At 45.3% G+C, this 27,515-nt stretch overlaps 3 protein-coding genes across 14 annotated transcripts in view; 2 read left to right on the plus strand and 1 right to left on the minus strand.

Moving 5' to 3' along the window:
- WDR35 (WD repeat domain 35) overlaps window positions 1-1,827 on the plus strand; it is a 42,739-nt gene extending 40,912 nt beyond the window's left edge. For 2 of the 3 annotated variants that reach the window (XM_005485118.4, XM_005485119.4), the window contains 2 exons: window positions 268-508; window positions 1,433-1,827. In XM_005485118.4, coding sequence (XP_005485175.1) covers window positions 268-508; window positions 1,433-1,583 — 392 coding nt within the window. In that variant the 3' untranslated portion in view covers window positions 1,584-1,827. Of the gene's footprint in view, window positions 1-267; window positions 509-1,411 lie in introns of all 3 variants that reach the window. The other variant, XM_005485117.4, reaches the window with a different exon arrangement.
- A 1,420-nt stretch (window positions 1,828-3,247) lies between these two features.
- TTC32 (tetratricopeptide repeat domain 32) lies at window positions 3,248-5,063 on the plus strand. The gene is made up of 3 exons (XM_005485120.4): window positions 3,248-3,633; window positions 3,708-3,868; window positions 4,628-5,063. The coding sequence occupies exons 1-3, from the start codon at window positions 3,521-3,523 to the stop codon at window positions 4,753-4,755; spliced, it is 402 nt and encodes a 133-aa protein (XP_005485177.1). The 5' UTR covers window positions 3,248-3,520; the 3' UTR covers window positions 4,756-5,063.
- Window positions 5,064-9,830: 4,767 nt separating this feature from the next.
- Window positions 9,831-26,911, minus strand: LOC102069577 (zona pellucida sperm-binding protein 2-like). 10 transcript variants are annotated; one of them, XM_074538054.1, is made up of 24 exons: window positions 26,595-26,908; window positions 26,424-26,494; window positions 26,265-26,343; window positions 26,036-26,128; window positions 24,284-24,411; window positions 22,778-22,924; window positions 21,704-21,775; window positions 20,258-20,425; window positions 20,069-20,165; window positions 19,006-19,223; window positions 17,824-17,977; window positions 16,774-16,982; window positions 15,470-15,587; window positions 14,408-14,613; window positions 13,658-13,775; window positions 13,415-13,581; window positions 13,190-13,290; window positions 12,977-13,098; window positions 12,808-12,858; window positions 12,530-12,713; window positions 12,325-12,448; window positions 11,172-11,268; window positions 10,887-10,988; window positions 9,834-10,361 (listed from the first exon to the last, which is right to left on the minus strand). In XM_074538054.1, exons 2-23 carry the CDS (start codon window positions 26,472-26,474, stop codon window positions 10,906-10,908), a joined length of 2,787 nt encoding a protein of 928 aa, XP_074394155.1. In that variant the 5' UTR covers window positions 26,475-26,494; window positions 26,595-26,908; the 3' UTR covers window positions 9,834-10,361; window positions 10,887-10,905. The 10 variants fall into 10 exon arrangements, with proteins under 10 accessions (XP_074394157.1, XP_074394158.1, XP_074394155.1 ...); XM_074538055.1 differs by having other exon boundaries at window positions 26,565-26,908; XM_074538058.1 differs by having other exon boundaries at window positions 9,835-10,361; window positions 26,265-26,323.
- Between the last annotated feature and the right edge of the window lie 604 nt (window positions 26,912-27,515).

Genomic DNA, 27,515 nt, shown 5'->3' on the forward strand with positions numbered 1-27,515 from the left:
GTAATGAAGATTTCAAATCTTTCTAATATTTTTAGAACCAACCAACCAAAATAAAGTGTTTCAAGAAGACACCAATTTCCAAGTGAAATCTGCTAGTTTGTTTTTTAGAGCAATGCTTCAGTAATGTCAATAAAGAGACTGTGGTTCATTTTGTCCTATTTTTAGAATTAATACTCTTGTCTAGTAGTAACTATTTCATACAGATGCTTGCACTTCTAAGAAGATGTGTAATAATTTCCTTGGATTTCTTTTTTTCATTTTTTGTAGCTCTTCATTTGCGAGATTATGAAGACATAATCCCTGCAGTTGAAATCTATTCCCTTTTGGCACTCTGTGCGTGTGCAAACAGAGCATTTGATACTTGTTCAAAAGCCTTTGTTAAATTAGAATCCTTGGACACTCTTCAGCCAGAGCAGAGGCAACAATATGAAGAGCTTGCTCTAGAGATATTCACAAGATATAGACCAAAGTATAACAAAACATCTGATCTGGATGATGTTCTTGAGAGGTGGGTTTATTTTTATATGATACTATAATAATACTGTCACTTTTTTCTGCTGTTCGCTGTGTTTTCGGTTTTAGCAGTTTTGTGTGTGACCAAATTAATTAAGTGGTTTGCTGCTTAAACCAGATATTGGTCAAGAATGAGGCAGGAGTTAGCCAGTTTGGAGGAAGGTAATACAGCACTGTGTTGTTTGGCAAAAAATAGACACTGACTGCATTTGAGGATCTGGGCATAAAGATGTAACTTCATCTCAATTTGAAATGCAAGTAGACAAAGCACAGGAGTTTTAGTTTGAGACAGTGTCATGTGACATTAAAGAATGTTACTGTTTGCATCTCCATGGTGGAGTGCTGAAAGTATCAACAAGGGACTGTTTAAACATTATTAACAAGCAGGTCTCCAGTGTTTTGTGAATTACCTAAATCTACTTGGTGTGAAAAGAGCAATATGTGAAGTTAATGTGAAGGGCACATTTAAGGGGTAAGTCCTTGGAGTCGCTGTACCCACAACAGTGTGTTTGACGTTTCCTGCTGAGAGCATGGAACTTGTAAATATGGAAATCAATTTTCTTTTAGCAAACAGGATTTTAACCTGTCTTGATTGATCCTACTGTGCAGCTGTACAGAATCTCAGTAGCAGCTGTGATTCTGTTGACCCTTCAGATGTCAGAGGACAGAGTATAATAGCAGTGCAGGTGTCTAATCAGGCCTTACTTTTATATGGCCTTCACTGCTTCTTTTCACCCCATCTTTTGGATCTGCTGGTCCTGATTTGTGACTGTATGGTTCTGGGGGTGGGCATTCTCTGGTGTGAAGATTTATATACTTGGTTACAGGAACAGTGAAGTGTTACATGAGCTAATAACTTCTAATTAACAACTGGCCCACCGTGTTTTTATTCTTTCAGCTTTACTCTTTTTTTTTGTAGTGGAGATGGTAAACTTCCTGTATGTGTTGCAACAGGAGCCCCTATCCTGGAGTATCAGTTCTGGATGTGCAGTGTGTGTAAGCATTGCATGAAAGCCAAAGAAGCAGGCCATTATAATGCCTGTCCTCTGTGCCACAGCACAGTAAGCTGAGGATAAAGACTCTGTATCTGCATTTATGACTGCTAAGAACAGTCTCTAAAATGTTACTATCTTTTGAAATACAACTCAGGTACTGTATTGTAGCAGTTAGTGCTGCTATTAGAGAAAGATTAAAAAAAAAAGCAAAACCAAAACAGAAAACCCATAAGAGAAACCTTTGCTGCTTCCATTTAGCTGAAGAAATTACCATGTAAATAGATCCCATTTTTTTCTACGCTTTTTAAAAAAGATTTAAGGTGAAAGCATTCTTTCTGAATTGTAGATTGAGCCTAGTTTCAAAACCATGTGAGTTGAATGTAGGCTCACATTAATATGTTCTACTCTGAGCAGGCTCAATTTTTTTGTCTAATTCCATAGGAAATTACTGGGTTTTCTCAGAATTCACAATTTTTTGAGGGAAGTGATTCCTGAGTTGAAATAACGTCACAATAATTTTGATAATATTACCATATATGTTTTTGTACTACTGTTTAGAGTTACTAGAGTGATGGTACCAGTATAAGCATACATTAGTGCTGGTTTCTTTTACTAAGTGTATTTAAACCCACCATAAAATAAAGGGCTTGAAAACATGCAGTAGTCAGTGTGTCACTTGGGTTCCTGAGCTTGGGTGATGTCATCTTCAACAGCTTAAGGAAACCGCCATGAACTTGCAACCTGGAACCTGGCACTTTCCATGTAGCTTGGGACAGCAGCCTGCATCTGTTGAACAGACTTCAGGAGCTGAATTGTCACCCTTGTTACATACTAAGGTCCAAGGAAAAATGTTTCGGAGTCCCACCTTACTGCTGGTTTGTGCTCTGGCAGTGCTGCAGGGCCTTGAGCATGGAGTGACCTGTGCCCAGGGCCAGCACCTGGCTGCCTGACAAGAGCTGTGACATTCACATTGTGCCTTGGCACGTTTGAGAGGAGAGCAGAGGAGCTCTTCTGTCTCTCACCTACGCTTAGGCCAGGTAGGGATAAGCCCCATCTCCATAGAATCACAGAGCAGTAGAACAGCCTGGGTTGGAAGGGACCTTAAAGACCATCTTGCTTTAAACCTGCTGACAAGGGCTGTGACACCTTCCACTAGGCCAGGTAACACAAAGCCCATCCAACCTGTTCTTGAGTATTTCCACGGATGGGGCATCTACAGCTTCTCTGGGCAACCTGTTCCAGCATCTCACCACCCTCACAGTAAAGAATTCCTTCCTTATGTTTAACCTAAACCTTCTCTCCTTCATCTTAAAGCCATTCTCCCTTCTCCTATTGCTTTATGCCCTTGTAAACTGACCCTTTCCAGCTCTCTTAGAGCCCCGTTAGGTACTGGGAGGTGCTCTGAGGTTCCCACCAAGCCCTCTCCAGGCCGGACACCCCCATCTCTCCCAGCCTGTCTCCCCAGGAGAGGTGCTCCAGCTCTCTGATCGTCTTGCTCTCCTCCTCTGGCCTCGCTCCAGCGGCTCCACATCGTGCCTGCGCTGCGGCCCCGAGCTGGACGCTGAACTGCGGGTGGGGGCTCGGGAGAGCGGAGCAGCGGAGCAGAGGGCTCCGTGGCCCGGTGGTGTTACCGACACTATTGCCGTATTGCTGTGCTCTGTGGGTAGCTTTCCCCGGCCCAGCACCTTGTAAACGGGTAAAAAAAAGAGGCAATTTACAAGGGCATAAAGGGATAGGAGAAGGGAGAATGGCTTTAAGATGAAGGTGAGGTTTAGGTTAAACACCGTCTCTCCGTGGCCCTGCTGTTGTTAGTGACACTATTGCCGTGTTTCTGTGCTCTGTGGGCAGCTCCTTCCGGCCCAGCACATTCTCTACGCAGCCCGCTGTTTTCATTGTGATTACTGCCGTATTGCTGCGCTCTGTGGGCAGCTCCTGCTCTGTGGGCAGCTCTCCCCGGCCCAGCGCCCTCTCTGACGTGCCGCGCGCGCTGGCGTGCCCGTGACGTCACCGCGATGGCGGGGGAGGCGGCGGCGCTGCTGGCGGCGGCGCGGGCGGAGCTGCGGGAGCGGCGGCTCTCGGCGGCCGAGGAGCTCTTCAGCCGCTTCATCGCCCGCAGCCCCGCGGGGTAACGCCGGGGCCGGGAGCGGGGCGGGCGCGCCGGGCCGGGCCCCGCTAACGCCGCTCCCTCTGTCCCCGCAGTGCCAGCAGCGATCTCGCCACGGCGCTCAACGACCGCGGGCAGGTGCGGTACCTGCGAGTGGAGTTCGCCGCCGCCGTGCGGGACTTCACGGCCGCCATCGAGTGCCAGCCCGGCTTCGAGGTGCCCTACTACAACCGCGGGCTGGTGCGCTACCGGCTGGGTACGAGCCGGGCACGGCAGGGCCGGGCAGCACGGGCGGGACGAGGGCGGGCATCGCTGCAGGGCCGGCGCCACACGCGGTGACAGCAGTGACAGCGCCTGCCTGCCCCCCGTGTGCGCTTACACCCCTCTTGCAGGCTGTGCTGCTGTCTTTGGAAACGGTGCTGCTTCGTGAAGAATGGGAGGAAAGGTGTAGTTGACTTGTGGAGAAATTTGCGCTGGAGTGAAACAAGCCAGTTCCACATACTGCCATTAAACCTGACCTAAAGCATCTCCCAAGCACCTGTAGCACAGCCTTCTCCACTTCCAGTGGGCTGCTGGCCACCTCTGGGGAGTTTCCTGCCCCGTTTTTGGATGCCATCCCAAAAATTACAGCCCTGTGCCTTCTGTTAGAGCTTGGCCATATCAGAGGTCGAGGCACTGGAGAATGGAGTGGGCACCAGCTGGGGCACCAGCTGGAAGCTCTGCCTGTGTGCCAGCTTTAGGGCAGCCTCATTATTGGTGTGTGCCATTTGTCCCCTCCTCTTGGGAACAAACTGGCTGAACTGAGCCTTAAGTGCATTTGAGTCCATTCCTGATGTGAAACTCTTTGACTCCCAGTTGGGCCTGTGGAGAATCCAAACGCCTCGGGTCCAGGAAGCAGCGGCTGCTTTGTGGGTGAAAGTGTTGGAGGTGTTCTTGAGTTGTCAGAGGTTTGTGAGCATGAGCAGTTACAGAAAGATAATTTTACTTTTCCTTTTTTTTGTCTTTTTTGGGACAGGAGACTTTGATGAGGCCATGAAAGATTTCAGGACAGTATTAGAGTTAAACCCCCAATTTGAAGATGCTGCATTGAGTCTAAAACAGGCTATGCTTGATAAAGAAGAAAAAGAGAAGCGGGGTTATTGAAAATTCAGGTTTTGATGTGATGTGAAAATATTCCACTAAACGTGATTTTTGTCATTGATGGGTGAAGCACAAGATCATTTACAGCTCTTATGTCCTGCTGAAGAACTTCATTCTTAGGTAAATAAGTTAAAAATTGATTATGATTGCAAAATAACCTGGATTTGGGATTTTTATTCTTGAGGGAAGGTGTAATGTTGATCTCTGTGAGACACGTGTACAGATTTTGTACAGAAATGCTTTGTAATTCTATTATAAATGTACTGGCCAGATTAATTGGAAATAAAAATGGACATGTACTTTTTATCTCATGATTGTCTGCAGAGTTTACCATAGAAAATATTCACAGGAGGAATTGTGGCTTTCTCTTCCTTATTAAAGAGATCAATTCCCTGAAAAATGCAGTGTGAAATCCATCTGATGGAGCTGGCTGTGAACACCCAGGCTGCTTCGTTTCTCACAGGGTAGGAGGGACCATTACTGAAATCTGTAAATCATCAGCAAGGAACACCCTTGCAAGTTCATAGCAACACAATTTCTAATAAAAGAAATACTCTCTGATTGTTGACATGAGCATTAGGATTTTGTTTTTTAAATTACGCCAGTGACATTTCTGCTTCTTATGGCAAGTTCCTCCATGCATGAGCTGGGAGCTTGCAGAAGCACAGAGCTCACTGAACATGGTGGGACCACTGGGGTGAGTGGTGAGAGCAGACTGGAGCCTCTGGACATCATTCCCAGCTGCCTCACCAAGATCACTTTCTGTGTGGGGATGAAACTGCAGCAGCCACAACGAGCAAATTTGAAACAGGGCTGAGACAATGCTGCATTTACCTCTCCTGCTCTTGACATTTGACTGCAGCCATTTGAAGTTACAGAAATAAGATACGTAGTACCAGGATGTGACCATTCACAGTTTGAGAAATAGGCAATGCCCATTTTTCCCCCTCAGAAATCTTAATTTTGGACTTGATATATTAAGCACATGCTTTGCTACCATTTGTCTGGGTGTTCTGTCTCTAAAACAACACAGATAATTCAATGACTTGATACTCTTCATGCCACCTCAGTCTTAAAAAATCCTACCAACTCCTGACTGACGGTGAGAAGGTGAGCTAGAACTAGACATGTTCCTGAGTGACTTGACAAGACAAAAAAGCAGTAATGAACAATTGGATGTGACTTAGGAAGTTTTACTGTGAGAAGAGAGATCACAGATGTGATTTTGCACAGAACACTTAAAATGACAGGATCAAAATACTAACAGTGAACAAGCATTTTAGAAAACAAAGATGCTAGAGATAATATTCCAGCTTGTGTTGTTTTGTGAACGTTGCTTAATTACTTCTCATGCAATTGCTGGCACAGAAATACTGCACAGGGCTGGGGAGCAATTGCCAATTCTCCACAGTATTTCCTTGTTTCTCCTGTGAAAGGATGAACTGTCATCATGCATTTCAGCTTAATCTGGAATTCTTTCAAGGTAATTTTGGCCAGTAGGGTTTTCACATTTTCCTCTTTCACGTGCACACAAGTCACTTAGCTCTCTGGCTTTCAGGTTTTCAGCCTGAAATTATTAAATAGCCCTGCTGGTTTCAGCTGGGGTAGAGTTAGTTTTCTTCACAGTGGCTGGAATGGGGCTGTATTTTGGATTTGTGCTGAACACAGGGCTGATAATATGGAAATGTTTTTGTTATTGCTGAGCCGGGCTCACACAGAGCTGCGGCCTTTTCTGATTTTTGTACTGTCATGGTGGGGAGGAAGTTGGGGTTGCCTGGGAGCATGGGAGGAGACACAGCCAGGACAGGTGATCAGGGCATAATGTTCAGTATATAAAATGTATAAAAAACCCCCAAAACTTGAAGAGGAGGATGTACTTAGTAACTCCCCTTGTCCTGCAAAGTTTCCTGTTATAAAAGTTTAAGAATTAAAAGCCTAATGGAGAGTAATAAAATTCTTTTGTGTAATGTTTTGTGAAATTCAGGCAACCTCTCAGCCTGTAAAAGGAGCAGGGTTGTGTGCTTTGGGTGCTTTGCAATGTGAGGTGCTACAGCTTTATACCTTCACTGGGCTTTAGGGTTTGTCTCTGCATGAGAATTCCACACCTCTGTGGAGCTCCTGGGTCAGTCCTGCCCGTTCCATTGCCCTTGTCAAAGTCATGGGGTTGCCCCCGTAAGTCACACAGATGGTTGCTGCTAATGCACTGTGACTCTCTTTACTCTGGCCAGAAATATTTCAGACGTGAATAATTCTCAGCTGCTTTCCCAAGGTTTCCTACCTATAAACCTGCTCTCCCAAACCCTTGACTTTCCTTCCGCAGCCATCACTGGCAGCCGCTCTGCTTGGCTTATTGCCTGTAGGCAGGGTTAATTTGGCAATGAGTAACTGTTCTCACCTGATGATTTACCTCCAAACTTAGGAAAAACCCTGTGAATTCCATAGCGCGTTAAAGAATCTCAAAGAGTAACATCACTGCCTTACAGAGCAAGGCAAAGAGTAACATCATTATCCCGTGCTTTTCCTAGGACTCCATTTGTCCTACTGAAACGTGGGAGGAGGAGTTGTCACACAACTCTCAGTGCTGCAAGGCCTTTGCCTTGCTTTTGCAGAAAGGTGGGCAAAGCTGACAGAATGCCAAGGTTAGCAGGGCACTGAGCAGTGTGACAAGGGTTTCTTGCATATTTAGTGTGAGTGCAGCATGGGGAACAGAGAGACCCTTTCCAATTGGAAAGCTGTGGCATGTTGAGGCCAAAGGGTTTGGTCGTCAGGTTGCCAGAATAAGTCCGTCTTCCAGATGCCTTCTGAGTGAGCAAGGGAGGTTTGGTCAGCATGGAAACCTGAAACTCCTGGGCTGTTGCAAGTGAGGGCTGCACTGTGCACTTCTCATCTAGTAGGTAACCTTGTTAAAAGTGGCTGAGGAGAGAAAGGTGCACTATTCCACTTGTGTGGGGATTGAACACCTCTGTCTCAGTCAAACTCAGCTGTGCAGGTCATGCTCTCTGTTGCCTGTCGGGATTCAGAAAAGCAAAACCAATGTTCAAAACTGAAGACTGCTAGTGGGAGGGTAATACCCAAAATTCTTTTATGCCAGCAGATGTTCATCTGCCTCCTTTTAACAGACATGAGCTGGATCAGTGAAACAGATTTGACCCCAGCCTGTGGCTTTCATGCAGAATGGAAGGTCTGGTTGCTTTGTAGGAAAACGGTTTGCTGAGAGATCTGGTCAAGTTGGAGGCCTCACTTCCAGCATGTTGTGAGCATTTGAGCTGAACACTGGTCTGTTTCCTAAGATTATTTCCAGGACTCTCCTTGTAGGATCCCTTTAGTGCATGAACAGGGAGGGATTGGATGCAGTCCAGAGCATTGCTTCCTACAGCTCATGGTGATCAGTTCTTTTATCACTTGTGTTTGTGATAAAAGGAGCATGTGAAATGGGCCTGAAGGATGATACCCTTGTCTCCCAGCAAGGAACAGCTGGTCCAGCTGTGTCCCAGTTCACAACAGTAGGTTTCAGCCTAACTCGGTTGCTATGGATCAGTGCTTTCCAGGCTGGGAACTCCCCAGCATGGGGACTCAGTTATTGTTGATGCATCTGTCTGTGCATTAAAAATAACTTCTCTCCCAGTTCCTTTTCTCCACTTTGGCTGAATAATGAAGGCTTATTCAACTACAGTGGTGTGTCCAGAGTGGTTCCTGAAAGCTAATCCAAGGAACCATTTAAGCCCACAGGCCTGAAAATGCAATCTAGGACAGGAGTTAGGTGCTGAAGTTCCCTCTGCAACACCTGAGAGGTAAGAATAATCCCAGGAGGATCGAGTTGCAGAGCAGTACACCCGTGCAATAGCATGGCTGAATCATACCTTGGGAAAGACACCCTCAAAGGCAAACAAGGAATGCCTAACCCAAATACACCATGAGCTTTGGTGTGAAAATCATCATCTACACCATGAACAGCAATCAAGGTAGGAGAAAGAGACCAAGGATTGGAATTGCTCTGGATTGTCTTTGGGAAGGGGGAAACCTGAAATCCCTGTTGAAATGGGTATGCACATCTGTCTCTTCTTTTCCATCTCCCTCCCAGTGTATGTGGAAAAGTCTCCTCATCTGTCAGGTGGTGGGGAAAAGGTATGGAATGCTCCTGTACCTCTTCCTGGTTTTCTGGGCAAAAGGGGAGGATCTGGGATAGCCCACTTACTGCAGACAAGTTAATGTAAATATACTCTGCAAAGCTGCAAGACAAAGTGAACCTTAGTTACACCAGACCAGACCTGATGCTCCCCTGTGTGGCCTGAGAGTGCTGAGAGGAGCATTTGGTCATTATTACGTTCCCTTCATCCCAGTCTACAAATTTCTAGAGGGCTGCTTTTTAGATTAACAGAAAGGTAACCTAAAATTATAAATTTGCTGCTGTTGTTAGAAACAGGAAGTGTGCTCTCCTGGCAGATGCAATAACTAGCTGGGCTCTGCAGTGTGGGCTGTGGACAGCAGAGTGCACTGCTCATGCAGCAGAGGAAGGCAGCACCCAGGCAGCTGCTGGGGGTGCTGGGGCCACAGCACCGTCCCGTTCCTTTTCACTGATCTTACTCCTTCAGCAGGTACAGCCTTAAGAGGGCATTTATTCAGCAATCATCTCAGGCAGGACTGCAGCTTTTGGGCAGTGGGCCAGGTGTGTGCACTGACCAGCCAGGCTGGAAGGCAGGGGCTGCAGGAGCTGGGAAACCCTCTGGAGAGCACACACAGTGTGCCATCAGCACGAGTGTGCCGTCTGCCCCCTCTCACTGCTGCTGAACATCCTCGTGTGCTGCAGCCACATCTGCAGGTACACTGTAGGCACATCCTGAGGGTGATTACAGCTGGTCATGTGGCAGGTTTGATCTCTAAAAAATAATAATTAAAAAAAAGAGCTTTCTGTGTGCACAGAAACTAAAAATAAGAGGTGTCATTTTTGCTCATACTACAGTAGCCATCTGCTCACATTTAGTTAGCTTTTTCCATACAGGGGCAGGTGAGAGAAATTGAGGAACTAACAGGTTTCCAGAAGGTCAGGTTCATGTCATGATACAAAGCTCTGCATTAGGGGGAAGAAGTGTATGCCCTGTTATTGCATGCTGGAGGGCTCTGGCAGTGACTGCTTGGCTCTTTGGAGCCAGTTTTGGTACAGCAGATAGTTGCTGTTGCACATTAGCAAGGAGATGTTCTGTGCTTACATTGCTGTGGTGCATTTTTATTTGACTTTTCAGATTTGCACTTTACATTCAGATGGGAGGATTGGCAGCTACTTTATGAAGTATTACAAGAAGCAGCCATAATTAGGACTGGAATAATTTTAGTGATCTGCAAGTCCATATTTGAGCATCTGGAAGAAACACAAAGTGTTCTTTTGCAGCCTTGGGTCGTTTTCTGCTAAGTTTTCTTCTGTAGTCACTTCAGAGAGGCAACAGGTTGCAAGATTTACTGATGCTGCCAGCAGACTCAAGAACTTTCCAGTGCTGTCCCACCATCTGGTCTTTAAACTTCATGCAAATAGTTCTGGTGGTTCCTGGAAGCAGTAGCTCCTGCGTCCAGTGGCACCATTTGGAAAGCAGCCAGCACAGCAGAGCCTTCAGGTGCTGTTGGAGACACACACAGAGGCTGAAGTGAGGAGTGATGCTGGAGCAGACAGCTCAGCAGCTCTGGTTGTCCAAGGGTGGATGAAGCTATAGGAGAAACCCTGCTCTTTGAAGGATTTGAACCATTCAAAAGCATTTGGAATATGGCAGCGTGCCTTAGTGCCTTAGTGTTTGTTTCTAAAATTTGGATCTGTTTTCTCTCAGACTGGGGGCAGTCCTGTTGAAAACCTGTTGAAATAATACCTGGCTCCAAAACTGCCTGCTATGGCCCAAGTCCAGCATGCCCTGCTCTGCTGCTGGCATCTGCTCCAGAGCCACACCAGCTGTGTTTGGCTTGGCAGGGAGCTCTCCTTATTCCCTCTCTCATGGGCTCAAGCTGAGACCATGGGACTGCAAACCATGTCCATCCCCTGTTCTTGTCCCAGAACTTTTATTTTTGAGGTCCTTGAGGACAGGCTCTGCATCGCTGGTGTCACAAAGCATGGTGACCTCTCGGGGTGAGTACACAGGGCCTGGTGTTCTTACCAAATCCAGTTTATGTGTGTCATCTTCGATCTGGAGCAACAATCCATACTGGTCCAGCAAGTACATAGCCCTGGAGACTGTCGGAAGGGTGACCTGGAAAGCCTGAGAAGGATACGCAGTGTGTTTGTGTGGTTTTTAAAGAATACATACATGCTTAAAGGTGACATCAACGTTCACAGTCCATGCTTGAGGCATTTCAGATGCCAAAGTCAGAACTCCTAAGTCTCTGAGAAACATCAGGTCAGGGGTGCATTGCAATGGTTTCTTTCCTCCTTTTCAACCTACCCTTCCTCTCCCTGCTTGAGCTGCACTGTCCTCTGCAGGTGCTGCCAGGTTGTGTGTTGGTAGGAGAGCACACTGCCACCGAACAGTGCACATACACCTGAGAAGGAGAAAAAGTGCCATTTGATCCATGTCAAATCCCACTTTGCAGAGCATTATTTTGTCCTTGTTTTTTGCAGAAACTACATCTGATTAGACTTATGCTTCTCTGGACACCTCCCTGTGGTACCTTCTAGCTGAAGCTATTAAAGTTGGTGTCAAGGCAGCCCTCAGGCAGTTTGGTAACTCAGAAGCTGAGACAGGAGAAGTTAAAACCTCACGTGCTGCAGAGTACCAAAACTAGACAGAAACTCAATCTGGTGCCTGCTGCAGCTGCACACTTAGGAAGCAGCACAAGCCAGAATTGCATCATGTTCACTTCTAGCAAGTTCAAGAGTTGAGGTGCCTATGAAAGGCTGAGTAAATAACAGTGCAGTTGGTTGAGCTGCCCAGGCAGGGTGAGCACACCATGGCTGGTATCAGTGCATGTCAGGACAGCCAGTTCACTCAGCTGGAGCAAAGTACCCTCAGGTGACTGTCCTGGGTTTTCCTCTGCTCTCCTTAGTCCTTAGAGGGGAACAGGATCTCAAACGTTAAGACCAAACCCACATGCCTCTGCTTCTCTGACACCCGAGGAGATGGATGACTGGCTAGGACAGGAGACAACAGAGCTGAACTTCGTGTAGATATTGGGACACATAAGTTGATTTTTCTCTCTAGACATTTTGAGCTGAAGTGATACGAATCTGAAACTATTCAAAGCCAGAATCACCATATAAAAATCATATTTACATACAACATCCTTTTGTTTACTCCAGCCTGTCCAATCTCAAGTTAGCTAGGTGGCAGAGGAGATTTAAGAAGAGAACAGAACTAAAACTGCACACAGGGTATTTGAGTTGAATGTGAGGTGCCTAATTAAGTCTGTGAGGTGCCTAAATATATTTCTAGAAGCACAGAGTCACAGAATATCTCAGGTTAGAAGGGACCCATAGGGATCATCAAGTCCAACTTCTTGCTCCTTGCTACCTCCAACCAAACCACATGACTAAGAGCATTATGCAGACTTCTAGGATAGGGTCCATGAGTTGGAGGTGAGCCTTTCACTCAATCCTACCTGTTCCAGTTTCTGTGCCACGGTTCTTACTGCCAGCCTTTTAAAGTGAGGAGGGTGTCTCACCCGGGGGCTAACAGGCACCGGGCAGAACTCTGCAGCAAACTCACTGCCATTAATCTCACACCTATTTGAGAGAAAGAACAACAGATATAAATAGAAATTAGGGCTTTGCTGATGAGTTAATTGGACAGTTAATACTACTTGCCCATCCACAGTGATGTTCCATCTTGGGTTGCTGTTGAAGTCTGGAGATGAGGCTACCCAGCAGTTTTCCAGGTATAACTCCACACTGGGGCTCTCGTCCTTCAGCTCCACCTCAAGGAACACAGGCTCCATGGGTTGTTTGAGTATTGCCATGCTGGGCCCATAGAACTCCATGAAGGATTCATCTTGAGAAAATGTCAGGGGGTTTTGTTGTTGTTTAATATTATTTAAACTAAAACATACTTGGAAATTATCTGATTTCCATAGCAGGAGATTTACCTTTGGACACTCTTGAAACTACATTCAGAGCTTGTCTTACCCTCCTGTAAGCTGCAGAGAAGGAAATTTTAGTGAGGTTCTTTGGGTGAAAGTAAGGCATTTCTTAACAAGGGAACTTAGGACTGAAAGAGTCAGAGAGGTTTAAAAATGGAGGAAGAGAATTGCACACCTGCAATATTTGAACGTGGAAACATTGTCCCAGAGCCAAAGGGAGGGGATGTGGCTGGGTCCCTGGAGAAGGCACCAAGCACTAGGGTCTCTTTGGCTTGGTAGTAGCACAAGACTGCTAGTCTAGAATAGAAGAAACAGCAATTGTTGTGTTCACATCTATTTCCCAGCAGCTGTACAGAAGTGAGCAGTGTCAGCCAGCAGCAGCTCCTACCTGTAGTCTGGATCTCTTGTGATTGTTGGTATGCTCTGTCTTGGAAGAGTCTCTTTCTCATAAGAGATTTCATTCTCATAAATAATGTGGTCACCTTCAAACTATGCATATGGGAAGCTCATTGTAAATTGACTCTTCTCAGGAGCTGGGGCAGGGGACCAAGGGAGAAAATGCAGGAGAGGCAGAGAGTTCCAGCAGGTGTATCTGCTCTGGCCATGGACTTACCCTTACTGAAGTGCCACAGGTAGTGACATGGAACTTGAAGAAGGCATGGACTTCATTATACTCCTTAGGCTTGCAGGAGCTGTCCCTTAACTTGGTTTTACTCATGTCAATGGCAGGAACTGTCCTCATTTGGGCAGATACCATTATGGTACCATCCGGGTGGCAAACTGAGAAAGGCAGAGAGTTGGTTTGAGATCAAGAAAGAATCACACATTTTTGTTGATTGATCAGTGCATAACTTACTTATAAATGCTGAAGAATTAAAACTGCAGCTGATGGAGAACATCTGTAAGGTCTCCATAGTTCTCACTTTCCTTAGGGCAACATCAAACCTTGCTTTAATTTTCTGAAAGGACACTTCCTGTGAAGGAGGAGATGGAAGAGATCTGTTATCTCTTGTACATCATCCACATGTACTAAGCTTTGCTCCATAGCCTGTGCCACTTGAATATTAACAAGTGACAAGAGGTAAGTCAGTGTGAAGGCTCAAGCCTGAAGCAACATGAGGGCAGAACTACAAGTTTTCTTGTATGAATTTATCAGTCACTGTCACAGAGATAAATTTGGGCTGATTATTGTGGAATAGTTCAAATTATCACAGCATTAATTTCCCCCTGCCATGTCTTAAAATTTCAGCAAAATTTACTTTAAAAGAGCTTCTTTCATAAAAGCTATATTGAAATATTATTTCTGGCTCAATGCAGATGTGACATTTTGCCTCATCTTACTAAAAACACTGAGGAGTTTGTTTTTGAAGACTTGGTGCATATCTTTTAGAGACAAATGGGGACTGCAGATTGCACAATACGTGGCATTACCATAAGAGTCCATGTCTAATGCCTCTTATCCTACTTGCTCTGTCTCAGAGTCCTTCCCTCTGGAGGTTTTCCAATATGTGCAATACCTCAGCACTACAGGCTGTGACTGCAGGACTCTGTGGGAGCAAACAGTCATATGTGCTTTAGAAAAGTCATTGCTGAACAGCTCCTGTACCTCATAGATGAGTCCCCCAGCAAACAGAGGTATTTGCAGGATCAGGTGTGTGGAGTTGGTGGCTGCAAGGTACCCATTGGTGAGGGCAAGGTGCCGGTTCAGGAGCTTGTTACCAAGGTACAGGTCCCAGTACTGGTGCAAGCCAAAAGTGGGCAGGGTCAGATACAGGTTCTCTTCATCACAGGAACCAACTGCTTCTGGAACTACTGTGGGAAGAAGGTGGGATGAAGAGTGAGCAATGAACGAAGGTTTGATGGTGAGGTTTGGCCCAGGCAGGGATTTCTGTCACAGGTAGGAAACCCCTGCAGCCTGTTATGTGCATGCTGGCATTGTCTGCAGGGCTTGGCTGTGTTGCAGGGGTGTACCAGCTGACATCTGGTGGGATGGGGAGTCCTGCTTCAGCAGTGGCCTGCCAGCTTCCTTCCAGCACTGTTCCCTGTTTCAGTAAGGCAAGCTGAGTTATGCATGTAAATGCATTTTTTGATCGGCCTTCTTTGAGCTGAACCAAGAGCTATTTCAGAGATAAAATAGGACAGTGAGGAGACTGTCATCTTTGTGGCATGCAAAAATCTAATAAATTTGAGAAAATACCAAACAGAGCTTCTGACTGTTTCAGCAACCTGCTAAATACAGCTCTTAGTGGGTGATTTCTCCTTATAGAAATAATGTCTTTGGAAATTAGAGCAATGTTTTTTAGTCAGAACAAGTTCTGCCCTGGATGCAGAGGCAGAATTGTGTTTGAGGACAAACTGAAACTTGTAGCAATGTCTGAAAGTTTTGCCAGTAGATGTATGTTCATGTTCTGAGGCATCTTGTTCAGAGTTTGCAAGCCAACTTCTTCTACACGCTTGTTTTATTGCTCTTAGTGTCTTGGGGGCAGACTGTCTTGCCAGTATGCAGAAAAGCTGCCATCAGCGGAGCAGCAACTTGGCTGTTACCAACGATGAGCTGTGGAGGGGTGGGGTTTTCCCCAAAGCTCTCACCCTCACTCTGATGCTCTCACTGAATTCAGTGACAGCCATGCTGTTGATGCAAACCAGTTAATGTCAGGGGAAAGCTTACCAATATCAGCAACCACACACTCCACCTCTGCTGCCTGATAGTAGATTGTCATCTCCAGACCCACACTAAGGGTGTAGTTGACCAGGAGGGTGTATTTTGTTTCATTTCTATTCACATACTGAAAGAGAGAGAAGAGTAAGGCTGCAGCAGTTTTTGGAATAGGCAGGCATGTATATTCTGAACAACACTAAATAATTATTCCAACACCCTCCTCTCCCCTGCAAATAGCTCAGGCTCCAAAAGCATTGCTTCAGCTGGCCTAAAGCTATTCAGAAATCTGGCCTGGATTCAACTGCTCTTTCAGCCAAATATAAATGTTGTGCCTTTTCAGAAAATGAAGACATTGAAAATGAGCACAGTGGTGGTTCCTCTGTAGCCCAATGGTGAAAGAACTCAGAGGGAGATCCAGGTCCAAATCCTTATTCTTTACTCAGAGTATGGGCTGAAACCAGGAGAGTAAGTAATGGGTTGCATAGAAGGTGTGAGGAGATGCTGTGAGAGTTCCCTCTCAACATCCTCTTTTCCTTCACTAAAAGTGCTCCCAAAGCAAAACCTGGTGTTCAACGTGAAAGGACTACTTCTGGATTTTTCTTTTCTTGCTTTGATCCTTAATGCAATTTGACTGTGGTTTGACTGCAGCCTGAAAACTATTTGCACAAATCCTGTGCCTTCACAATGTTGTTTCTTGTAACAGCATCGCAGCCTTGCGTGGTTTGGTTGAAAGAGTGGTGGAGGACTTGTAGTTATACATCCTCTCACTGAAATGAGAGGTTGAAATCCCTCTGTGAGTATATACCTTTTACAAATATTTAGATTACAAATGGTCTGAAGCTTAGCAAAATTACATTTAGAGTACCCTGAGCCTGCCCGTAGCAATGCTCACATGGGGCATGGCCTGTGCCAGCAGCCACACAGTGGGCCCAGGAGTTACTGGATTTTTGAAACTGGTGTTTGCCAGCATCGCAATAATTGATTCCAAGACACTCCTGTTTCAAAGGGCAGCATCTAATACAGACTTGACAAACCTCTTCCTGCTGGATGTGCACTCAGACATTAGCCATGCTGACAGGCACTACAGGAAGTAACATTTCATCCCATCTAATTACACTTGATACTGATCTCCTGGAGATCTGTGGAGAGCAAGGTGGAGACATAAAAGCCTCTGATCTTAAGTCAGATGATCTCAGACTCACTGACACCTTTATGATCAAGGAACTGTTGGTTTATAAAAGCTAGACCATGCTCTGCAAAGGGACTGCCCCACCTCCTCCACTCTGCTGCTGAAGTGACCTGCTGCATCCTACCTCTCTCAGAACATATGGATCATCAAAAGAGACTTCCAGGATAAATGCTTTTGTTCCATTAGAAAAGGGAGTTTCATAAATCTTGAAACCGTGGTGCTGTGCTTCCCTCAGGGAAAATTGCACATTTCCTACTGTGATTGCCACCAGAGAGACATCGGGAAGAAAGTGTCCAAGTGCAACATTAAATAGCCTTTCCTCTGGCACAGTGTCTGCAGGGAGAGAGCATCAAATTACTGCTGATGTGGATCAAATAAGGAGGACGGTTGGGGTGGCCTCCCATTCAAATTCCAGGAAACTTAGCCAGCAGCCATCTCTTTAATGGCCCTGATTAATGAGTGTTTGTGTTCCAGTCAGATCTGAAATACTCTGAGTACATGAGAATTGCTTCAAGCTGCAGGGGATTAACAACAAATACATAGAACTTTACAGAAAGTGGGTTCAGTGACTTTCTAGAGGTGTACTATGATGTGCAATACCTTTAAAGAAATCTTGAATTTAGTTCAGTCACATAGCATTTGAAAAAATTATCATAATGTATGGTAAGAGGCTTCTTTTTCTTTTTATATCACTTATCCAGACAATTCCAAGTATCATTAGTGCCTTAATGCATTGAAACATTAAATTTAAAAACCATGACTGCAGCACTGGGTGGCACAATGATTTCAGTATACTCCCAAGGTATCAAATGCAGCAATCTGGGGGAGAAAATACAGTCAATGAATGCTGTCCTCAGACAGTTCTTCCCAGTGTGATAACTGCACATCACAACATCTTTATTCCAGTGCTCACTGCAAACATCCAGGCATTAACAAGAAAGGAATGTTTACATTTTTATCAGCAACTTATAAGTTAAGGCTAAAGGGTTTTTGCTGTTTTTTTTTTGTTTGTTTGTTTGTTTGTTTGCTTTACTATAGTACTTGAATCTTGACTTTGCCTAGAAAATTGTAAGTGGGAGTTGAGAACATTCTGGTGAATGTAGATGTGTGTTTGGGTGGAGCAACATGTAGCACAGCAGAAGATTGGTAAGGGTCAATGAGAGGAATTACTTACTGTTGATAACAGTTGGTATTTGTGGCGTGAAAGGGGTGGTGATGGATTTGATGACTGTATACTTCGTGGTTTGCCAATCTGCATCCGTCCATGTGTGCTCCAGAAACAGGTCAATGCAGTAAGTGACTCCATATACACCACCAGAAATGGAGCTCTAGGAGGTAAAATGTGGGATTAAGTCTTAATGCTCAGTGGCTTAATGAAGAGATGACTGAATATGGTTAAAATTCTCACACTAGGAAGAGAAAATGGTATTCTAGTACAGCTTGGGATGGATTTTGCTAGGAGATTTTGTTTGTTTGGTAGCTTGGCTCATTAGTCTGGTCCATGTGTGGCTCAGATACTGCTGAGATCCTTAATAAGGAAGTTGCAGGGGTGTCCTCATTAAGTTTAGCACATCACCGTGTTTGTTATGTTTTTTTGGTTTTTTTTTTTCTTTTTACCATTCCTGGATTGCCAGTCATGTCTCTTGTTCTGTCTGTTACACAAATAGAGAACTCTTGAAGGGGGTAAGTAAAAATCACACCAATGCCGTCTTGTAGGAATATTGCCAAGTCCCTTCTAAGTGTTCATGTTGGATGGAGTTTTGAGCAACCTGATCTAGTGCAAGATGTTTCTGCCCATGGCAGTGGAGTCTGGAGTAAATTGTCTTTAAAAGTGCCTTCCAGCCCAAACTATTCTCTTCTGTTCTACTGAACATTCCTTTTGACATTGTCTCTGTATCTGTAAATTATATATTGATGAGGAATAAACTGTGTTCCAAGCAGGTGACTGCACCCCAACAACATGCAGAGAACCTGTCCCTTGCTAAATCATGCTGTCTTGGAAACTGGCAGGGAAATTACTCATTGAGCCAGGCCAGTTTATCAGGACTAGTTTCATTATTGAGCAGCATAGACAATTAAATTCGCATGTCCAGAAATCCCTTCACTCCTAATGTATTAGTATGTCTTATAGATTATTAACTAAAGGCAGACTCTTGCTTCGACCATGTTTTGTCATAATAAATCCCTCATTCCGGAGTAAGTGTTTTCAAAACATAGAGAAGCATCTAGCTCTTCAAATATTTATTGTATCTGCAAATTTTAAGCAGCAGCCAATCAGTATTTGGATTTATCATGATTTGACACATCTGTAGTACAGGCCCTCAAATGTATTTGTGTGTGACAGGTTTTCACTAACCTCTAGCTTGCCCCCTTCTGCTCCAGTTGGGATGGTTATTCTGATGTGTGTCTCGTTGTACTCCAGTGAGTAGTTCATCTCCTCTGGATTCACTATGACTTGATCATCCACTCCCATGACAATGCTTTTGGACAGGAAGGTGGATTCCTGGACCACTAGTGTGGGGATAATTCTTGGCACAGTCCATGTTAGTGTGGTATCGGTGAAGCTGATGCCATCTGTGGAGTTAGATAGACAGTTCCAGAGAGGGGGCAATTGGAGTTACCACTCAGTCCTCTCTGCCTTTCCCTGATTCCATTTCACCAGGATATCTCTACAGCTGTCACTGATGCAACACCTTGTAGGACATTAGCCAAATGATGGCTATTTTGTCATAGACACCCTGGCAGTCGAAGCAGACCTGAATCACCAGTTTCAGGTGAATCATTAATTTATTCAGAAGAACTGGCAGCTGTGCTCCCAGCTACCTGCTCTGTTGTCCCAGGGCTTACTGGCAGAAGAAAGAGGGCACAGAGCAACCTGTTTGCACCTTCTTGAAATATTGGCTTCAAGGTCTCATCAACTTAAAACCTTGTGCTTCCTCACCACTTGTTCACATTAATAATCTCTGTGAGATTATAAATGGCTGTGAGAGCCAGGTGCAGCCACCAGTTTTCTGCGAAAAGCCAGGCCAGTCCTGACTCTCCAGAGAAAAGGATTACGTGAGTTTCAAGGATGCAGAGCTGCATGCCTTGCATGGAATGATATGAAAAAGAGGAGCCAAGGCTGTGGGATTAGTCCAGGGGAGGCTCCCTGGCTCTTCTATAGAAGTTTTTCTTGTTTCCAGTTCCCTGCATCTAATGTGGGGATTTGAGAAACCAGAGACATGACACTGCACTGGGAACACAAGTAATGTAGTGTCACAGCAGGGACTGTGTTTGTCCAGGACCAAAGCCACAGACTCTTAGCTCATGTTGTTCTGAGAGAAGCTTGTAAACCTCTTCTCTTAGTGAGAATGGGAAGACTGTGTTTTCTGCTACCTCCTCCAGTGGTTATTTTTAGCGAACAAGGAAGAGATCCTTACCAACAGGACAGGAGACAGTTGTGTCAATCAGCAAAAGCAGCCACCGCTGCCTGTACATGGAAGTGGAAGTGATCATGTTCATAGTTACACCACTGACCTGTTTGAGCCCAGGCAGAAAAAGAGAGCTGATGTTCTGGAGAGGCAGTGGGAACAGCAGAGCTTTGTGTCTGGCTGGGACCAGCAACTCACCACGCTGACATCAGACTCATTGCTGTGGTAGGGCGCTCGCAGGTACACCCGGGACAGGCTGTTATTGAAGCTGTAGCCCAGTTTTAGTGCATCACTTACTGTTATTCTCTTTCTCCCTGATGGAGAAACAAACATCAGTTGCCATTGCTGGTATGCAACATTTTGAGTCTGCAAGAGAGAGATGATCTATATCAGTTCTGTGTCTCTTAAAAAGCTGAGTAGTGATACTGTGGTGGCAGTTTCCCTGTTAGAAGTGAGAGTAACTGGAATGATACTGAGAGCTCATCTCAGGCAAGAAATACCCTTGAGATATATATATATTCTAGCACCCCTGGAAGAAACGTAGACAGGTGGCCTTGAACAAATCCACTGTGGACAAAATATCTGTGCTGTTAAGAAACTGATTGTCCCCATGTCTGTTGATTGCTGGAGCAGTCCAGAGGCCAAATGTCAGACTACCATTTATAGTGTGTAGCCATACTGTGTCAAAGATAAGGAGAGAGCAATGGCTGTGCTGGACTAGAACAGAGTCCCCTGCAGTGATGGCCACATGGGAGCACAGTCAAAAGGAAAATGAGCATCAGGAGCAAGTAAGACATGAGAATCATGGGACAAGCATTTATATTTGACAGAATCACAGAATGGTTAAGGTTGGAAGGAGCCACTGGAGGCCATCTAGTCCAACCTCCTGGCTTAAGCAGGTTCCCTATGAGCATGGTTTGTGTCCAGGCAGCTTTTGAATTTCTCCAGATGAGACTCCACACTTTCTGTGGGCAATCTGTTTCATTCTTCCTCGCATTCAGGTGGAACTTCCAGTGGATCAGTTTCTGTCTGATCTCTTGTCCTACTGCTGGGCACCACTGAGGAGAACCTGTGTCCATCCTCTTGATGCCCTTCCTTCAGATACTTGTGTGCTAAGATTCTCTCCTACTCTTTCCCAGTCTAAACAGGCCCAACTCCCTCAGCTTTTCCTCATAAGATAGATGCTCCTGTCATCATTTCCCACTCATTCTTTCCAGCCTCAAATATTTTTCATCTCAGTGACTCCTGAGCTATCTGTACCTTCTTTGTATTTTGTATGTCTTATTGGATTTCTCTTCAGTCAACTTTTCCAGACTTTCCTTGGGATCAAGTAAGGTTTTAGCAGCCACAACATCTTTTGGTGATGAGTTTGACAGTTTCATTACCCATTGTGTGAAGAACCACCTACCTTTGTTTGTCTTGAGCTCAGTTTCCACTAATGGAACAAGTGTATGACTGTTCTCCCACCTAAATATCTTTTTTGCAGTCTAGAGGTCTAAAAATACTTGAGAGGTTTTCAGTACTTGACGGCAAATTTGTCATCTCCCTTTTTTTTTGTCAGAGATGGAGTTATGCCCCAAGAATGACTCATAGGAGCAGAGAGAAGAGGCAGGCTAGAACTGTTAGAAAAACTCCCCTTCATACCTCTGGCAGTGCTGACATCCATGCTACAGTGTAGTCATTTGAAACTGCTGGGACATCAGTCTTCACTGACACCTGGGGACACAGGAGATTCTTTGGGAGTAATGGGAGTAAACAGATCTTCAGTATTATTACAGGCATGGGGAATAATCTATCTATCAGGATATAGCAGTTTGCATTCATTAGAGGCAATTAAAGTGTTTGCATGCCGGTTCTTGATGGCAGTAATTTTTGTGGCCTTGAAATGAAAGTTAGTTGGCCTGGGTCTCTCCACTGGAGGTGTAGGAAAGCAGGTTATTGGCATTAACAGGACTGGTTCTCTCTTCCCATGCAGGCTGAACACCTGAAAATGCAGCATCCCCAGTACCTAAGGTAGGTGCTGTGGTGTAAATCCTTCCCACATGTGCTGCAGAGTGAGGCAACGAAACAGGACAGTCAGAAGACACCTGTACCATGATTTAATTGTGTTGCAACCCAGACATGACTGCACAGCCTTGAGTTCTGACAGGAGAAGTATGTTTTCTTTCTCCCGCCTGTTGCAGGCATGCACAGAAAGCAATGAAATTTGGATTGTTTGCTGCCTCATTTCTACACTGGTGTGTAGGTGATGGCAGCAGGCTGAGCACCCCAATTGCATCACAGGACAGGAGGCAGCTCCTGTCTCACAATCATGTCCTGTGAGTTGTGTGATTCAGCAGAGATGCAGCTCTATAAACTCTAGGTTTTATTATTTTAGATATGAGGATGACATTCTCACAGCTGCAGCACTTTATGACCAAAAGGGACTCTCATGAGCTTAAGAGCTTGGCCTTAAGTCTCTCTGTTCATTTTCTTGCAGAGGCTTGCATCTGTGCAGTTTACAGACTTCATCTGTACAGTTTACTGAGTTTCACTGCATACAAAATATTTATGGCATGTAAATGTGTTACTAATCAGATCTGCAGTTACACACTATGCTAAATATCAGCAGGTTGCTATTTGGCCTGGTACATGGGGTACAATCAGCTTCTGACAGGAATTTGTGGAGGTTGCTGTTCCTGCCAGGAACAGCCTCTCCTTCAGAGCGAAGGTTTTTACCTCCATGTAGTTTTCTTCACACACAATTTCTCTTGAAGCCCAGGATGCATAGGAGCAGTACATAGGGTAGGTGTAGGTGACAGCTCCCCTCATGCTTGAAAATGAGGAGACTTTGATGTTCACAGTCAGTGAAAACAGCTCATCTGCCTGGGAAGAAAAACTGGCAATTCAGCAGCTGGTGTGGAAGGTTCCAGCAGCGGCTGCATGGGAGCATGCAGCCCAGTGTTCTGTTTCTGAGACATTTCATAGTGATGAGAACAGCTTGAGAACTCGCAGTAACAGCTCCTACAACCAACATAGCACCCTGTCTGCAATGGTTTGTATGCAGGGTCTTACTGAGCCAGGGGCATTGCCTCAGCACTCACAGCCTTTGTCTCAGACCCCATCTCAGCTCTGTTCTTGCCACACTGTAAAGGAGCAGATGGTCAAGGGCAGACCTGACCTACCTTACTGTGAGATTCATGTTTCTCCTCTTTGTGACTCTGTGTGTCTCCACACAGAGAAAGTACTGGAACTTTTGTTTTGATCTAAGTAGTTCAGACCTAATCTACAAATGCTATTTAGTGTTTAACACCAGACTAAGTCCAGTAAAAAAATTCCTTTTGGTTCTTCAGCTCCCCAGAAGCCACACACAAAGCCATGGATTTCCCTTCTATCTGACATAGATGTGTATTTTTTACAGAAGAAGGCAAAACCTTTACAGAGAAATTTCCAGCCTGGAAATCCAGGTCATTGCACACTGTACACCCCCATTCTTGTTAGCTAACTCTGCCTATAAAGTTTTACCATATTTTTTCTGTGGGGCTTCCAGGACTAACCAGACTAAACATGGACAAGCAATGAAGTTTCTATTCTGATTTGTTCTGGTTTTGGGTACATTTCATCTCAACTAACATTTAGAAATTAGAAATCCAGGCTACACTTTTACACATATTTTTGGAAGGGGTGAATCACCTTCTGGAGATGCCTGCTTCTCTCCATTGACTACTGTGGAAGAGCAAACAACTAGTTTAGACTAGACATTATCTTTTAGATGGCTAAAGTTACGTGAGGCAAATCTGGGTCTAATAGACGTGTGTGATCTACGTTCCTAGGCATGTGTTAACAGGCACATTACCACACAAATTAGGCCAGGAAATGATCTGCCAGAATCATACTGCAAACATTGCTTTTTCAAGCAGATGCCTACTTCTTTCCAGAGAGGCTTTCAAGAAACTCTCTGGCAAATCAACAGCTACAAGGATATGCTTGAGAACTGGCAGCTACTCAGCAGCATTAGGATAAGTGTCATTCCATGGAGAGAGGAAATCCCATGTCAGTCACACTGAACAAACCTCCCAGCAGAGAGCCATTGCCTATTCATTTCCACACTACACTCCCAACACTAGTTCCCTGAGTTCAGTATTCTCAAAACATGCCATTAGAATGCCATATACTATCTCCAATTTGTGTTTTTGGAGAAGATGTACTGCCTGAGCTGCTTCCCAGCCCGTGTCTGGGCCTTACCTCATTGGCCACGTGACAGCCGAGCACCGAGGCACGGAAGACGGGATTGCCCCACACGTCCTCTGACAGCACATAGCCACAGCGAGAGGCCAGCTGCTCATCCAGCAGAACTGGGCCAGAATAGGGATCTGCAGAAAAAGGGAGAGACATGGGGGATGTAAAGCTCAAGGCAAGTCTTGGGGCAGAGTGGTGCTGAGGCCCACTCACACAGCTCTTTGTGTGGGTTGGGAGCTCTCCAGTGAAATGGCTGCTAAGGAGCTGGTGACACTGGGCTGGCATGAGACAGCTTGGCATGACTCAAGCTCAAACACATAATGTGCACTTCAATGCCTGTTTCCTTGCATCCAGAAGCTTGTGCCATTGCCACTTTGAAGTGCTATTGGGAGAGTTTCTCTGAAGCATCGCCTTCATTTCTCCCTCCCTGATTTTGGTCTCTAGAAAAGTTATGGGCTATTAAACCCATCTGTTTCTAAAAATCACCAAGGTGGGATAATCTGCTGCCCACTCTGCTCAAAGGATGTGGTCACAGATCTGTTTTGGGTGGGCACTTTTACATATTGATCAGGTTCGCTGCTTCTCTCTGTGTGCTGTGAGGCCTATGGGGGAGCCAACAAGAGACATGACTGGGACTGGCCGTGCTCAGCTCTTGATGATGGTAGAATTAATAACAGCATATTTTGTTAACCAATCTGATTAAGGAACCATTTTAGTCTTGGGTTAGACACAAGAATCTGTACAAACAGATAGGGTTTAACTAGCTGCCACTGCAATTTCTAGATTTGTCTGTCATGCCTATATGTTGGACAGTTCTAGAACTGCTGTTTCAGTAGATGGATGCCTGCAGGCAGGAGAGGCTCGGGAGATAAGTGGGAATAATTTTGGAAGAAGAAGGAATAGCTTTTATGACACCAGCTGATAGAGCTGGAAGAAACAAACAGCATTTTGTGCCTGAAGGCTGGTCTGTTTTTTCCAGCAGTATCAGTTACTCTCATAAATGCTATCCCTTCTGCCCACACCCTTTTCCGCACTCTATTTTTTTCAGTTCTGCCTCCAAATCAAATGAAAAAAAACATAACCCAGAGAAGAGTGCGCTGATCTCAAGAAAAATTAATTAGGTTTGGGGTGAAATCACATACTTTTCACAATCTGATGTGAACATTTTCTGGTTTTCATTTTGGTTCCGAAGGTTTTTGTTTTCTGCAGAAAATGGAACCCCTTTGTCCAATCTGAATCATGGTATTTAAATGCCCCTGTGGTGCTAAATAAAAAGGAAATAAAGATACCCTCCAAAGTGCTTTAATTGCTGCAGTACTCACTCAGCCCTCATTGAGAGTGTGTTTTCTGAGTATTACCCATCCTATACTGCTGTTGTCATTATGCCATTCAGGGCATATCCAGTCTGCAATGTTGCCTTTGTTTTCCTTGCTGGACATGTGTAAGGGCTCAGCAGAGGGAAGAATGAAAGCCAAATGTCAGTCCTTCCTCCTCAGACCATCCTTTCTCCTTTCCCAGCACTGTAGCAGCACGGGGCAGAGGGGCTGTGGCTGTGGTTACCAGCTTTACTCCTCTGCAGGGTTAGTGCCCAAATTGAGGTGGGAGAGGCTGGCTCAGGGTGACAAGGATCTGCTGCACGTTCCTTGGGTGAGTTACCAATTATCAATAGATGGCAGCAGCATCCAGGTCACAGGCTCTGGGATCTCTTAGGTGATTCCCCAGCCTTCATGCTATTCAGGGCTGCCACTTGTAACTCACCATAGATTTCCAGCTGGAAGAACTTTCCCTGGAGCAAGAGTTTATTCAGTTTCATCCAAAAAATTCTGGAGCGGCAACTGCTCTCCACAAAACCTAGTGGGAGCACATATAGAGCTGATGAGTCAGTGGGACTGGAGGGCAGAGAGGAGGCACATTGTGTTACAAGCAAAATAACGGAGTTCTCATCCTTGCCTCTCTCCCCACTCTGCTTTTATCATGTTTCACCAACCTGGGGGAGCCATCCGCCTCCCTTGTCCCAGCCAGAACAGGAAGAAAAACAGCCAGATCCTGCAGTATAAGCACATGAGCTAACAATAGGCAGAACAGAGAGAAAAAAATAAAAGATCAAAATGGAAAATTAGGGAGGTGGAAACCAAAGTCTTGTTACCTGTGTAGCAAGTGACCCACAGCCTCCATCTGTCCCCAGGGACCTGTGCATGGGCAGCAAAGTCCTCCTCCCTGTGAAGTAAAGCAGACCCAGGTGTGCAGGTGGATCTTGGTCAGACCCAGGAGCAGGGGTACAGGTTACCTTTCACAGACTGTGCTGTCTTCTCCAAACCTTGTGTGTGGACCAGGAGAGGCCAGTGGCTTCTGTTGTGGAAGGACACCTGGGTGGAATCCTGCAGTGCCCTCCAACGTTATCAGAGCTCACTCCCAGCAGGGGAGGCAGCTCCCTCTCTCTGGGAGGGCACAGCACCCTCCTGCCAGATATCTGCAAGGTCAGAGGCTGCTGCTGAGCCCAATTGTAATGAGTACAGCAGACTTGGTGCTTTCCATCGACCCCTGGGAAGTATTCTCATTCCTTACGAGCCAGTTGGGTAGCTCTAGCTTCAGGTCTTTAGAACACATGAAACATTTCTCCAGAGGTGTTTTAATTTGGTCTACACAGGAAATATATTTTTGTTTCTGTGAAATGTCTCAGTGACCCAGTCATGCCAGAGATAACAGCAGTACTTTGGCAGCTGCACATTTTGCTTTTGTGGATCCAGTTAGGTTGCCCTTTGATTTGTTTGATTATCAGAGAGTGTTTTGGTGAAAACATCTTGTTTTCAGAAGTGCTGCAATATCTCTGTATCAGTCAGACCATGTGCAGGTCTGTAAATGGCCAAGCATCTTGCCTGGGAAAGTCTTTGCTCATAATGGGAGTTGTTTCTCTGGGACTGCAAGTGACCCAGGAAAGAAAGGCTGAGAAGCTTGGACAGCTGAAAATACAGCTTGTGTGGCATGGATGAGACAGGGCAGGGTGAGGAGTACAAGAGATTTAGGTTGACATTTTAGCCATTTCAACCCAGAGCTCAATTTCCTTTTTGCCCCCATTTCGGGCCATTGACCAAACGTTCTTACCTTACTTTGTTTCACAGGCATGAGCAGAGCTGTGCTGTAGAGCAGATAGTTGTTGCTGTGCACTTCACACCACTGTGGGATAAACAAAAGCCAGTGGGCTGTGTGTCCCAGGACACAGTGCAATCAGTGTGATTTC

Source organism: Zonotrichia albicollis, chromosome 3 (genome assembly GCF_047830755.1).
Source record: "Zonotrichia albicollis isolate bZonAlb1 chromosome 3, bZonAlb1.hap1, whole genome shotgun sequence".
Lineage (NCBI taxonomy): Eukaryota > Metazoa > Chordata > Aves > Passeriformes > Passerellidae > Zonotrichia > Zonotrichia albicollis.

Excerpts from the sequence above, each read along its gene's own strand:
- TTC32 (XM_005485120.4), top strand. The coding sequence starts at position 3,521 with ATGGCGGGGGAGGCGGCGGCGCTGCTGGCGGCGGCGCGGGCGGAGCTG. Across the intron at positions 3,634-3,707 it reads ATCGCCCGCAGCCCCGCGGG|TGCCAGCAGCGATCTCGCCA; the intron begins GTAACGCCGGGG and ends CTGTCCCCGCAG. Across the intron at positions 3,869-4,627 it reads GCTGGTGCGCTACCGGCTGG|GAGACTTTGATGAGGCCATG; the intron begins GTACGAGCCGGG and ends TTTTTGGGACAG.
- LOC102069577 (XM_074538056.1), bottom strand. The coding sequence starts at position 26,474 with ATGCACAGGTCCCTGGGGACAGATGGAGGCTGTGGGTCACTTGCTACA. Across the intron at positions 20,426-21,703 it reads GGATGTCAGCACTGCCAGAG|ACTCAAAATGTTGCATACCA; the intron begins GTATGAAGGGGA and ends TCTCTCTTGCAG. Across the intron at positions 16,983-17,823 it reads AATACCAACTGTTATCAACA|ACACTGTGCCAGAGGAAAGG; the intron begins GTAAGTAATTCC and ends CTCTCCCTGCAG.